At 54.8% G+C, this 13671-nt stretch overlaps 1 protein-coding gene across 4 annotated transcripts in view; it reads left to right on the top strand.

Moving 5' to 3' along the window:
• The window catches only part of GRHL3 (grainyhead like transcription factor 3), a 45674-nt gene that overhangs the window by 16645 nt on the left and 15358 nt on the right, over window positions 1-13671 (top strand). For all 4 annotated transcript variants that reach the window (XM_077969622.1, XM_028838125.2, XM_077969634.1 and 1 more), the window contains exons 4-14: window positions 1029-1374; window positions 1625-1698; window positions 2183-2336; window positions 2539-2650; window positions 3880-3974; window positions 6310-6468; window positions 6878-6956; window positions 7076-7209; window positions 9070-9104; window positions 11137-11225; window positions 12038-12123. In XM_077969622.1, the coding sequence (XP_077825748.1) occupies window positions 1029-1374; window positions 1625-1698; window positions 2183-2336; window positions 2539-2650; window positions 3880-3974; window positions 6310-6468; window positions 6878-6956; window positions 7076-7209; window positions 9070-9104; window positions 11137-11225; window positions 12038-12123 (1363 nt within the window). The remainder of the gene's footprint in view (window positions 1-1028; window positions 1375-1624; window positions 1699-2182; window positions 2337-2538; window positions 2651-3879; window positions 3975-6309; window positions 6469-6877; window positions 6957-7075; window positions 7210-9069; window positions 9105-11136; window positions 11226-12037; window positions 12124-13671) is intronic.

The raw sequence follows: 13671 nt of genomic DNA, 5'->3' as shown, positions 1-13671 counted from the left end.
TCAGCTTCAAAACCCTCTCCCCTGCAGTCCCACAGCCTCTTGGAGAGGGAGACCTGTGTTGGGGGAGGGACATCTGGGTTCCCATACTTCTTCCCCTGGCATTAGTGCCCCAGGGCATTGACGGTCCTTCAGAGAGCAGCCCAGGCCATGCTTATGGCTAGATGGGCACTGGAAAGACCTTGCCTCTCTTTCTCCACTTTCTCCTTCCTGGCCAATCAGGTGACTTCTCACAAATGACCCTGTCGTGCCTCTGCTGGGAAGCCTTTTGAAAAATTCAAACAGGCATTGCAGCTCTTCTCATAACCCAGCCTGGGCCTGCAGCTGGCTCAGGGCCAGTCCCCTCCACTGCCAGGAACAGTGGGTTTGGGTACATGGGGACCTTTCTCAAAACTAATTTTAAAAAATATCATTAGCTCTTCTGATTACAAAAGCAACACCAGTCTCTTGCAAAAGATTCAAACTCTTCAGAAATGTATAAAGTAAAAAAAAAAAATTTCTATAATCCTGTACCCCTCTCCTGCTGAACAGTTTGGGGTACATCCTTCCAGACCTTTTTCTAAACATGTGTTAACTATACTCACAGATACACATTTCCCCCACCCTCCCCACTTCGTACACACCCCGCTAGGGTTGACTCCATACAGCTGTTTTGAAGTAGGGACATTTTGACACAGAGACATTTGACTTTGGCTAAAAATAAATGATTAAACTTTCAGGGGTTTTTTTTTGTTTGTTTGTTTGTTTTCTGGTTTTTTGTTTGTTTGTTTGTTTAAATTAACAAGTACTGTAATGGATAAAACAGATGTTGCTCCCTTAACCCTGAGCCTGTACTTGGTTCCATTCTCAACACCTCCCTGCTCATCCCCGTAGCCAGTTGGGCTGCTACAGTGACTTATTTCGTGCATGTTGGATGGGCCTGAACATTACACTGGATCGAAGGCCAGCATGTCAGTTGCCTTCCACTCTAGCCAAGGACCCCCCTCTACCCCCAGAGAGAAGTATACTGAGCCCCTTTTCCTTCTCCCCAGGTACTACCATGGCATGGAATATGAGACGGACCTCACCCCGCTTGAAAGCCCCACACACCTCATGAAATTCCTGACAGAGAACGTGTCTGGAACCCCGGAGTACCCAGATTTGCTCAAGAAGAATAACCTGATGAGCTTGGAAGGGGCCTTGCCCACCCCTGGCAAGGCAACTCCCCTCCCTGCAGGCCCCAGCAAGCTGGAGACCGGCTCTGTGGACAGCTACCTGTTGCCCACCAGTGATATATATGATAATGGCTCCCTCAACTCCTTGTTTGAGAGCATTCATGGGGTACCGCCCACACAGCGCTGGCAGCCAGACAGCACCTTCAAAGATGACCCACAGGAGGTGAGGGCCCATCCCCATTTCCCTATAGCATAGATAGGTGTGTGCATGTACAGAAGGAGAGAAGATAGTGAACAGATCAGAGCTTTGGAATCCATGGGGGAAAGCATCCTAGAGCTGAGACAGGATTGCCATGTACTATTGTCCAAGTTGTACACTGTAAAACCTGCACAGCTGTAATGCACAGCCCTGGGCTGAGGCTTGCTGGAGTGAATGTGATCATTTATTCTCTTGGGGCTATGTTTCTCTGCAGTCGATGCTCTTCCCGGATATCCTGAAAACCTCCCCGGAACCCCCATGTCCAGAGGACTACCCCAGCCTCAAAAGGTAACTTGGCCTCCCTGGACCCTCAGACACCTGGGCAGTGGGCAGGAGGCTGCAGACAGAGCCCCACACTGTCCCCAGGGCATAGCAGGCACAATCAATTAATGAGAAGTGGGAGATGAAGGCAGATAGATAGAGGGAGAGAGAACAATTCCCACTTCCTGTCCCTGGGCTGTGACAGGGAGCTCAGAACTTGCACCTTATCAGAAAACTGAGGTTCTTTTATCCTTAGTTGCCCCTGGTTTTGTCACCTCTCAAGGTTCTCTCTAATTTTCACTGGGCCCTCATTATTCAGCAGGATTGTGGCTCAACAAAGCCGTTAAATAGAACCCCAACATTGAAGAAACTGGGGCCCAAGGAAGTAAAGTTATTTTCCAAGGTCGGACAGCAAGTCTGTAACACAGCCTCAGGCTTCCTGCCCCACTGCTCTCTAGGGTACTTCTTGCCTGGGAGCCCAGCCTCACTGTCCTCTCCCTCCTCCCTGCAGTGACTTTGAATACACCCTGGGCTCCCCCAAAGCCATCCACATCAAGTCAGGCGAGTCACCCATGGCCTACCTCAACAAAGGCCAGTTCTACCCCGTCACCCTGCGGACCCCAGCAGGTGGCAAAGGCCTTGCCTTGTCCTCCAACAAAGTCAAGGTGCGTTGGCGTGGAGCAGCTTCGGAAGGGCTGGAATGGGGCAAGATATACGTCCTCCTTGGGCTAGCCACGGACCCTGGGGAAAGGCTGTTTGATAATAGCCCATGGCCGCAGGGTTGGGGAAACTGAGGCAAAAGGGCAGGCCACTGGACCCAGGCTCTAGGAAGAGGCCGGGAGTGACTGTGACCAACTGTGCTTGCAGAGTGTGGTGATGGTTGTCTTCGACAATGAGAAGGTCCCAGTGGAGCAGCTGCGCTTCTGGAAGCACTGGCATTCCCGGCAACCCACTGCCAAGCAGCGGGTCATCGACGTGGGTGAGCGCCTTCTCAAGCCTCCATTCCAGCTCTTCTCTCTCCCCCCACCCCGCACCAATCAGGCCTTTTTCTTGCTCACCCCTGTTTCCCTACCCGGCTCTGACCTCTGTCTCCAGGTCAAACACTGTGGGGTTTGCAAGGATTTGCATCTGTTGATGAGAAGTCGTGGCCTCTCTTCTGTATTGCTTTGGGATAAACAGGGCCCTGGGGACCCTAGCAGTGTGAAATAAATAGGCCCCTGAGATGCTGGCCTGTTTGTCCCCATCAGGAGGCTGATGAAGACACAAAGGGACAAGATAAGGTGCAGGCAGCAGGTGGTTCAGAAGGCCTGAGGCACAGCACAGGATGTTCAGCTTTTGGGAGCTGGGCAGAGGAAAGGCTCTCTGTGGGTGCCACCTGGTCCCCATCCCTAGCCCTGAAACAAGTGGGAGGCACAGCCCGCCCTCAAGTCTTCAGCTTCTGGCTCCCTTACTCCCTTCCTGGCTGTGTGACCTGTGTCACCTCACCTTCCTGAGCCTCAGTTTGTTCACCTCTCAAACGGGCTGAGGCCAGCTGCCTTGCCTGCTTACAGTGCTGATTTCTGCTTTGGAGCTGTGTGCACTGGGGAACACAATACACACAGGGGACTGTTTAACGATTTGTCCGAGAGGCTGGACAGCAGAGTAGTAAGGAGCATGGGTTCAGGAGCCAGACAGATCGGAGCTCCAGCCCCTACTCTGCCTTTTATTAGCTGAGTGACCTTAGCCAAGTAACCAAACCTCTCTGAGCTTCGTTTTCCTCATATATAAACTGAATATTCAAAGCATAGTTGTGAGGATGAACTAAGGGCTTAGCATGTTGTAAGTGCTGAAGGAATGGTACTTGCTAATCCTACTACTTTTGCTATTGCTCTTACTACCCCTATTACTGTTGTTACCATACTGCTGCTGCCGCTTCATCTGGGAGAACTCCCAAATCACAGCCATGGTGAAAAGTACAACCTCCACCCCCAATATGATGAGTCTATTTGGCAAAGCTTGGGGTTCCCTCTGGGGCTTGGGGCAGATCTGCTTCTCAGGCTGGATCTGTTTTCCCATCTGTAATCCAGGGCACAGTAATCCCTTTTCCTCCCTGGATCGAAGTGTGGTTCTTGGGGGAGAGGATGTATGCCCCTGCCAAGAGTCAGGCCCAGTCAAGTGGCCCCAGATCCCTTCCTTCCTGATTCTGCTTCTGGTCTCCTGTGGTTTCAGCTGACTGCAAAGAAAACTTCAACACTGTGGAGCACATCGAGGAGGTGGCCTACAATGCGCTGTCCTTTGTGTGGAACGTGAATGAAGAGGCCAAGGTCAGTGCTGAGGGCAGTGGCTGGGATGGGACTGGGCTGCCCGGAAGTCCCTATTCTGGGGGAGAGGCTTTCTTGCACCTAGGAGAGTGGCATTTGCTCTGACGAGTGTACCCATGGAGGAGGCAGGACGTAGTGTGGTGTGGAAGCTCAGGCTTTGGAGCCAGGCAGGCTGGGTCTGCATCCCACCTTTCCACCTGTTGGTCCAAAGTGTGACTTTGGGCCAGTGCCTTAGTCCCTCTGAGCCCCGGTTGTTTTGCCTGTAAAATAGGAGTGGCATCATAGCACCAACTGGTAGGTTGTAGTGAGGAGCAGGTGAGATAAGTAACAGGTGGAGCATACACCTGGCCCAAAAGTGGCAGCTGTTGATATTACTCCAGTCCACCCATTTGCTAGATGGGAAAACTGAGCCTTCTGCATGTTCACTGGGGGCACCCAGGTTTCCTGACTTCTTGGCCAGTGCAGAATGTCACATGTAGGAGAAATGCGAAGGAGTCCGGTGAATGAGGGCTTGAAAACCAGTTATCTCACTTCTCTGAGCTCATAAAAATGAGAACAGTAACCTGCCTGCTAGGATTGGAGTGCAGACCCCACAAGATCATGCATGTCTACAAACCGGAGAGGCCTGAGAGATGGAGCCTCTGGTGGTGTTTTCATGCCACTAGTTAACCTGTTAAGATCCTTCCAGCTTTAGTGCTTGAGCCCAGCCGCGGGCTTGCCGTGTGCTCATGGGCCTCGCTGTGTCTTAGTTTGCTGTTTAGAGAGCCGGCCTGGTGGAGAGGCCCTAGTGTGGGAGTCGGGAGCTGAGTACCTTTGGCCTGTCCCTTCTCTCCCTGGACCAGGCTTACCTCACTCACCAGGGTCAGGTCCAGCTCATCTCAGGGGCATTTCTGGCCTGGAGAGGCTGGGGAGCTAACTCCTGCCTCTCTGCCTGCCTCCAGGGATGGCCAAGCTGCCTGGAGAAGATGGAGGTGCAGGAGCTCAGAAAACACAAAGGGAGCACAAAGGCAGGGATTATTATTATTCAGACAGGCACCGACTGGAGGAGAAGCTGGGGCCTCGGGTTCAGGGAGGTGGGGAGTTTCATGGGAAGGGAGAAATGGGTTTCGGTGGGGATTTTCTCACAGCCTCTTAAGCCCCCAGGCTTGGGTCTTTCTCAGGTGCGAGCTGGGCGGGGGCTGCATGAGGGCAGAGCTGGCTGAGGGGGAGGTATGTCTGGCATGTGCCTGGGGGCCTGGGCCGCACAGCCAGGGAAAGAAGGGGGTCTGCTCAGACACACCCCCTACATCCTGTTTGGGTCAGGGTCATTTCCAAAGGAAATGTTCCAAAGACCAGGGAACAGCCTGCGGTGCAGGGGCCGGGGTTCCCATGGAGCCCCGGAGAAGGACAATCACCAGGTGATCTTGCCAGGGTTTGCCCAGCTGAGACCGACCCCAGGCGACCATCAGTTGGGCATAGGCTTTGGGATGAGACTTCCAGCTGTCCCTCCCATGGCAATAGTCACAACATATCAAGCATACATCCCCCGACAGCCTCACAAGATAGGTTTCATTATCCTCATTCTGCAGACAAGGAAACTGAGGCTCAGTGAGGTGAAAGGATTTGTCTGAAGCCACACATAGCTAGTGAGCGGCCGAGCCCAGCTTCCTGCGGCAGGTGTGGGCGGCCCCACCGCCCGGCTCACTTTGTGATGCCTCACGCCTGACTTCCTGGGGGAACAGCAGCAATTATGGCCCCGCGCAGAGCTTCTAGTTCCCCGACTGTAAGATGGGGTGGCTAGGACGCTCCCTTGCTGTGTGTGGGGTGGGATCAAATCAGCGGGCAGAACCTCTCACTAGAGGGTCCTGCTGTGGCTGGAGTGGGTGGCTGGGGTGGAGAGGGGCTGTGTCTCTGGACCAGCAGGAAAGTGGTGTCCCTGTGCTGGGGACAGGGGACTCAGCCCTTTTCCACCTCCTTGTCCTGAGTTGCAGAAAAATGAGGCTCTGGATCTTAAGCTCCTACAGGACTCTTGACATCCCCCCAAGTCTCCACCCCTTGGGCTGCCCTTGGCAGTCTAGCAGAAACTGTACCAACAGAGGTGAAGGGCCTGGGCTGTGAGTCTGGGCTCAAACCCCTGCTGCACCACACACTGCCCGTGTCACCTCGGGAAAGTTGCCCCCCGCCGAGCATCAGCTCCCCATCCGTGAAAGAGAAGTGCTGATGTTTGCCTTCTAGGGGCCCAGTGAGGCGTAAGGGTGAGCAGCAGGCACACAGAACGCTAGAAAAACAGGATCACTGTGGGACGGTGGGGCTGGACACCTGGGCAGGCCACTTACCCAGCGGCCCCCTCTGTCTCCAGGTGTTTATTGGCGTAAACTGTCTGAGCACAGACTTTTCCTCACAAAAGGGGGTGAAGGGTGTCCCCCTGAACCTGCAGATTGATACCTATGACTGTGGCTCGGGCACTGAGCACCTGGTACACCGTGCTGTCTGCCAGATCAAGATCTTCTGTGATAAGGTGACTGGACCGGGCAGACCCTCTGCTGGGTCCCGGGGAGGTAGAAGGGCCAAGCCCTGACCCGTGCATCCTCCTAGCCTCTCTGGGTTGTCTGTCTCTGTTTTTCTATCCCTTCTCCTCCTCCTTCTCTGTCTCCTCCTCCACCCCCACTCCTCCCTCTCTCTGTCTCTCTGAGTTTCTTCTTTTCTGTCTGCCTCTCTCATGGTCTCTACTGACCTCAGGCAAGCAGGGCCAGGCCCCACTGGCCAGGCTGGGCCAGGTAAGTGCTGGTACCTTCCCATTTCCTGGTCTTGTTCTGGAAAAAAGAAGGACCAGAAGCCTGGCCCATATTTAAGATGCAAGGCAGCAGCTGTGAAAGTAGCTAGCCCCTCCCAGGCCCTTGGTGACCCTCTCTCCTTGTCCCCTGCAGGGAGCTGAGAGGAAGATGCGCGATGACGAGCGGAAGCAGTTCCGGAGGAAGGTCAAGTGCCCTGACTCCAGTAACAGTGGTCAGTGGGGATCCAGGGCCTGGGTGGGTTGGTCTGGCGTGAAGGGGAGAAGGAGACCAGAGGTGGGAGGGACCTGAGTGGAAGGACCTGGGGGCACATGGGCTTCCTTCTCCCATCAGGCGTCAAGGGCTGCCTGCTGTCAGGCTTCAGGGGCAATGAGACGACGTACCTTCGGCCAGAGACCGACCTGGAGACGCCACCTGTGCTGTTCATCCCCAACGTGCACTTCTCCAGCCTGCAGCGTTCTGGAGGGGTGAGGCCAGGGCTGGGGTCTCGGGGAGGGGCCGAGAGAGGGTCCTGGCTCCTGGGTGGGGCCTGCCTTAGTGCAGACCAGTGGGGAGCAGCCTGCCACTCAGCCAGTTTCAAGACCTTTATTGAATCACAGGGGTTTAAACATGTATTTATGGTCCTATAGCTTCAGTGACCTATTGAACTGAAGAGAAGAATGTTATGAAGAAACAGATATCGTAACCATTAAAATGTTCATGGTTAGGGCACACAAAGAGGAGGCTTCTGATATCTGACCCCAAATTTGACTGCAGCCACATGGAATTCTCATGGCAGCACTTGGGGTGCTCACCGTGTGCCAGGTGTGGCTCTGAGCGCTTCCCAGGCATCACCTTCCTTACCCTTCTCTACAGCCCTGTGAAGTCAATAATAATGTCTCCCTGGATCCGTGGGGTAGAAATGGAGGCACAGAGAAGTTAAGAAACCTCCTGAGATTGCATAGCTAGTGAGTGGCAGAGCCAGGATCTGGACTGAGGCACCTGTTCAGAATCCACACCTTTCCCCACTAGCTGCTCCGTCTCTCAAGCAGCCGGGACTGAGTGCCTGGCAGCCAGGAGTGGGCTGGGTTCCCTGTGACAGCTGTCCTCCGAGAGACTGCACCTACCCCCTTTTCCAGGCACGGTCCCACAGCAATTCAGTGGCAGGGTCAAGACCCCAGAGCCTGTCTCCCAGTGCCCTTCCTCTGGAGAGTCTGAGCACTTCCTTCCTTTAGGGGTACAGCTCCGCACTGTTTCCTCAGGAATATTTATACAAATGGACCTCGATGTACAAGGCATGTTTAGTGTATTGACTTAGGACAGTGAGGTAGACAGTGGCACTGAGAAGAGCAGCCAGTGCTGACAGAGCTTGGCACAGGCGCAGAGCACTGCCTGTGTCCCTCCTCTCTCTGCCGCCTTGGGAGCAGCACTGTGACCCCACAGCACAGGCGGCTGTGTGAACCTGTTCTCTCTTGACTCTCCTCACTCTCTCACCAACTAGAGGCCCTAAGTAAGGAGATGACCACTCAGGGTGAAGGCCCCTGTGGCTAGGTTGACAGTCAACCTGTGGGGGATGAGGGCAGGCCAGTCTCCACACCTGTGAGCCTGGGAGAGGGGAAGCCCAGGGCAACAGCCAACAGAGAGCCTGAGTTTGAACCCCGACTCCTCCTCCTGCCGTGTGTGTCATCTCTAGAGGCTCTCTGCTCTCTCTAGGCCTCGGCTTCTTACCTCACAAGACTGGGTAATGCCTGCCCCAGACCAACAGTGCCAGGTACACTGTAGGGTCCAAGAAGAGGGCCTGTGGCCAGGCTTAGTGGCACACACCTGTAATCCTAGCTACTTGGGAGGCTGAGGCGGCAGGATTGCTTCAGCCCAGGAGGTCGAGGCTGCAGCGAGCTGTGATGGTGGGACTGCGCTCCAGCCTGGAAGACTTCCCTCCAGCAAAAAAAACAAAAAACAAAAAAAAAACCCTCTTCCCATCGCCCCCTTGGCCCTCAGCTCCAACTGCCTAGATACTGGCCATAGGACCATCTGCAATTCCCGGCCCTTCTGGGTGTGCTGGGGCCCAGGTGGGGCTCAGGGCGGCTCTGCTCTGACAACATGGCTTTAGCACCTCCTGTGTGTTCACTGAGTCCCTGACCCGTCCAGCTTGGGCTGGGTGATTCCTTTTCACTCAACATCTCAGGTCACCTAAGGGCACTTGTCTGAGCAGAATGGGCTAGAAAGGCATTGTAACAGTATTCTCCCCACCTCCCACCAAAAATATTCCTCCCAGAGAGCCTCCAGCAGCCAGGGGCCCCTCTCATCTTCTGTGTGTGATGGAAAATGTCTTTTTCGCTTCATTGCAGGCAGCCCCCTCAGCAGGACCCAGCAGCTCCAACAGGTATGGAGAGCAGCAACCACACACCTCCCTCCACACTTGTGTCCCCTCCACACCTGTGCCCCCTCCACACCTGTGCCCCTTCAACACCTGTGCCCCCTCCACACCTGTGTCCCCTCCACACCTGTGCCCCCTCCACACCTGTGCCCTTCCACACCTGTGCCCCCTCCACACCTGTGCCCTTCCACACCTGTGCCCTTCCACACCTGTGCCCCCTCCACACCTGGGCCCTTCCACACCTGTGCCCCCTCCACACCTGGGCCCTTCCACACCTGTGTCCCCTCCACACCTGTGCCCTTCCACACCTGTGCCCCCTCCACACCTGTGCCCTTCCACACCTGTGCCCCCTCCACACCTGTGCCCCCTCCACACCTGTGCCCTTCCACACCTGTGTCCCCTCCACACCTGTGCCCTTCCACACCTGTGCCCCCTCCACACCTGTGTCCCCTCCACACCTGTGCCCCCTCCACACCTGTGCCCTTCCACACCTGTGCCCCCTCCACACCTGTGTCCCCTTCACACCTGTGCCCTTCCACACCTGTGTCCCCTCCACACCTGTGCCCCCTCCACACCTGTGCCCTTCCACACCTGTGCCCCCTCCACACCTGTGTCCCCTCCACACCTGTGCCCCCTCCACACCTGTGCCCCCTCCACACCTGTGTCCCCTCCACACCTGTGCCCTTCCACACCTGTGTCCCCTCCACACCTGTGCCCTTCCACACCTGTGCCCCCTCCACACCTGTGCCCCCTCCACACCTGTGCCCTTCCACACCGGTGTCCCCTCCACACCTGTGCCCTTCCACACCTGTGTCCCCTCCACACCTGTGTCCCCTCCACACCTGTGCCCCCTCCACACCTGTGCCCTCTGTACCATGCCCATTGCCCCAGCCTACTTTTCTCCCTGTTCCTTGTAAGCTAGGGCGTGGGGCCAGAGGAGGAAGCCACAGGCTTCCTACCCCAGCTCCCAAGCTAGATCCTTGCTCCTTTCTCACTGAAACTGCCTGGGTTTTTATGGGTTTGTTTTATGTGAAAAGTTGGCGAATCTCTGGCGAGACACCCGCTTGTAAAAAAGGGAAAGGAAAAGAGTCTGTGGCGGTGCAGATTCAGAGAGAAGAGGGAAGCTGTGCTGGAGGCTTAGGGGATGAAAACCCTCCATCTCCTTCCCCAACACACACCCACTGGGGGGCCTAGCTGGGGCCTAGGAAGGGCCTTCGTGTCCTTCCTTCTGTCAGCCACAAACTTAGTGCCCTGAGCAGTCCCTTCCCCTCTCTGAGCCTCAGCCTACACATTTGTCAGATGAGGAAAACAGCCTTGAGAGGGTGAGGAGGGTGGCGTGGATATGGAATCTTCGTAAGTGGGAAAGCGCTTTATGAAGATCATTTGTTGTTATGATCAGTTTCTTCCCTATGAACAAAATGTACTTTTCAGATGGTGCTTTCACCCCAAATTGTGTCACCTGTCACCTCACAACAGCCTAAGAGTTAGGCAAGCAGGGTTATTGCCCTACTTTATGGATGAGGAAACTGAGGCTCAGAGAAGTGAAGTGCCTTCTAGTCACACAGCTGTTAAGTCACGGCAGCAGGACTGGCACCCAAGTCTGTCTTATTCCAAAGCCCACAGTCCTTCCATCCCCACTGCCTCACATCTGACCTGAATTCTTTTAAAAAGGAACGATGATGATGATGACGATGAGTCCACATTTATTGAGGCCCTACTGTGCATCGCAGTGTTCTAAGAGCAGTGTGCATGGTCTCCTGTGGCCTCACACCACTCTATGAAGTATTGCTATCATTGCTTTCTCATCACCCCATTTTATAGATGCACCCAGGTCACACAGCTAGTGCGTGGCAGGGCTGGGATTTGAACCCAGGCAGTCCAACTCCAGACCTGCTGCTTTATCCCCACTGTCCCTCTCCTTTGTGTCCACCCTTGTGTTTTCTTCCCCATTTCTAGGGCCCCTGGAGGCCCAGCAGTGTCTTTCAGCCTCTAGGGGCCCCCGAGTTCCTCACAAGCTCCCCCACTACCATCCCCACAGGCTGCCTCTGAAGCGTACCTGCTCGCCCTTCACTGAGGAGTTTGAGCCTCTGCCCTCCAAGCAGGCCAAGGAAGATGACCTTCAGAGAGGTGACCGCCCGCCCTCCACATTTACTCACCGAGCCCACCCCAGCTTCCCCCTCCCTCATGGCGTCCTGGAGAGGGCACGAGGAGCTGCCTTACCCCTTGAAGCTAGGTTTAGGTCAAGACTTGGGGGTGGGGGTAAGGAGGGCACCTCAGGCCTCTTGGAGAGACCACCACAGGACTGGTGGCTTCTGTCTCCTGAACTCGTGTGGACGTGGGCACCCTGGGCAGCTGGCATAGTCAACAGGCTCAGTATGCTGGGCGGGTCCTCCTCCCCCACTTTTTCTAATGGGGAGTGGGAGAAGGGTGGGGTTTTGATGTCTGGCTTCCTGGCTTTGACCCTCTAAATCTGTGACTTCTCGGGGTGGGGAACAAGCCCAAACCTCTGGAGGCTGTAGCTGACCGTCAGAAAGCAACCAACTAGCAGCTAAGCTCAAAAGCTTCCAGCAGCCGTGAATCGAGCTATGCGCGGCAGCTCGTGTTTCCAGACACCGCCATCAATTCCCACAGTGACTCTACGAAACAGTGGACAGAGCCTCCATTTTATAAACAAATACAATGAGACTCCGTGATGTTAACATCACGTTTGCAAGGTCACCTGGCTGGCAGGTAGTAGAGCAGGGTCCAGACACCCTCACATCAGCACAGCTTAAGAAGATACATGGGAATCTGCAGAGCTGGCCGAAGGGCGTCCCAGCTGGGCACAGCCCCTCAGCAGAAGTCAGTCTTCAAGTAACGTTTTCAGATTCCGCAGCCCCTGACATGATCCTGTTCACATTCTCTTCCTTGCACTCCTCAAGCTGCCCCTTTCTTTTCAGTTCTGTTGTATGTGCGGAGGGAGACTGAGGAGGTGTTTGACGCCCTCATGTTGAAGACCCCAGACCTGAAGGGGCTGAGGAATGCGGTAAGCTGCCTGTGGACCCCGCCCACCATGGCAGACCCCCCTCTAGGCTCCTGTCCCCACTCCTCACCATGCAGTTCTGATTTCCCACAGGAGGGAACCTTGGCTTGTCGGTGGCCTACCCGTCCCACCCTGTTCAGGGGGCCTGAGGGGCCCTGCCGGTGGGGGTGTGCCTCCGTGATGTTATCTCCCAGTCAGAACCCTGACTGCACCCTGGGAATCGCACACACCATAAATCCTCCTTAATCTGATGGCTGCTGTCTGACAGGCCAGGGTTTTTTGTTGGCTTTGTAAACCTGTTTCTGTTTTAATGGGAATGGAACCCAAAAAGGCCAGGCCCCAGAGAGGCTCTCTTTCTTTCCCAGGGGGCCTCATTCCGCCTGCTTGTGGCTGGCTGGGGGCCACTGGCTGGGGTGGCCGAAGGCAACGTCTGTGCAAGGAGACCTTCCCCAGCCCCCTAAACCACCAGAGAGCGGGCAGAACAGCCCAGTCCTGAGTAAAACCCATAGCCAGCTTTGTGGCTCCACCAAAAACTAAGCAAACAGCCTCTACCAGGGCCAGCTGTGTTGAAGGTAAAACCACTCAGAAAAGCCAGATGGTGTCAAGATTTCAGGCTGGCAGAGTGAAAATGGCATCAAATAGTAACACTAGCTGACCTTTATTGAAGGCCCACTATGTGCCAGGCAGTTGGTCAGACCTTTATTGAAGACCTACTATGTGCCAGGCAGCTGGTCAGACATGCCGCCTGTGCTGGCTCATCATGTGCCCTTAACAACCCTGAAAAGTGGGTACTATTTGTATCTCCTCATTTCCTGAGGATACAGCCTCCGAGAGGTCGGGTGACTTGCCAGGGTTCCTCAGCTCCAGGTGACAGAGCCGGGATGCCAGCCCAGGCTCTCCTCACACTGCTCAGCTGCGTGCTCTTTACACATCGTCATCCCTGCTTGGCATCAGCCCCAGGAAGTTGGGCTCACAAAGACCATTAATGTCACCTAAATATGGACTCAGAGGCTTTGGACAATACCTTAAAGGGTCAGCTCCCCATCTAGTGCCTGCGCTCCCTCTCTCTAGCAGCGCTTCCAAGCTGGTACCCACTTCTGACCTGTGTACTTCTAGGAATGGAGAGTTCACTACCTGGGGGGCAGCCATGGTGTCTTTGTCCAATTTGTCCAATTTGGGGTGAGACAGTTCCTGAGTTCTTCCTTAGACTGACTTGAGATCTTCTTCCTAGTAGCTTTCAGTCACATCATCATGAAAAGAAATAGTAGTCTAAGAACTTTTCTTGCCAGGAGGAGTCTCTGTTAGGGCAGAGAATAACTGAGAAGTTGAACCCGATCCTTTTTCTAAAATGCCAGAGAGGATGACCTCTACCTGAAACCCAGGACCTGAGGTTTGCTGCAGCTTCTAGGCAGCTGGTACTAATCCACACACAACAGCTCTTACAGAGCTGTTACCCTGGCACAGGCACTGGGCTGAGCCCTTTACGTATTTGTCTCAGTTCATGTGCAGAACTGCCCTGTGTGTACATCCTATTACTATGCCCATTTTACA

The sequence above is a fragment of the Macaca mulatta genome, chromosome 1 (assembly GCF_049350105.2).
Source record: "Macaca mulatta isolate MMU2019108-1 chromosome 1, T2T-MMU8v2.0, whole genome shotgun sequence".
NCBI classification, from domain to species: Eukaryota; Metazoa; Chordata; class Mammalia; order Primates; family Cercopithecidae; genus Macaca; species Macaca mulatta.
This window is presented reverse-complemented; position numbering and strand designations above follow the sequence as displayed.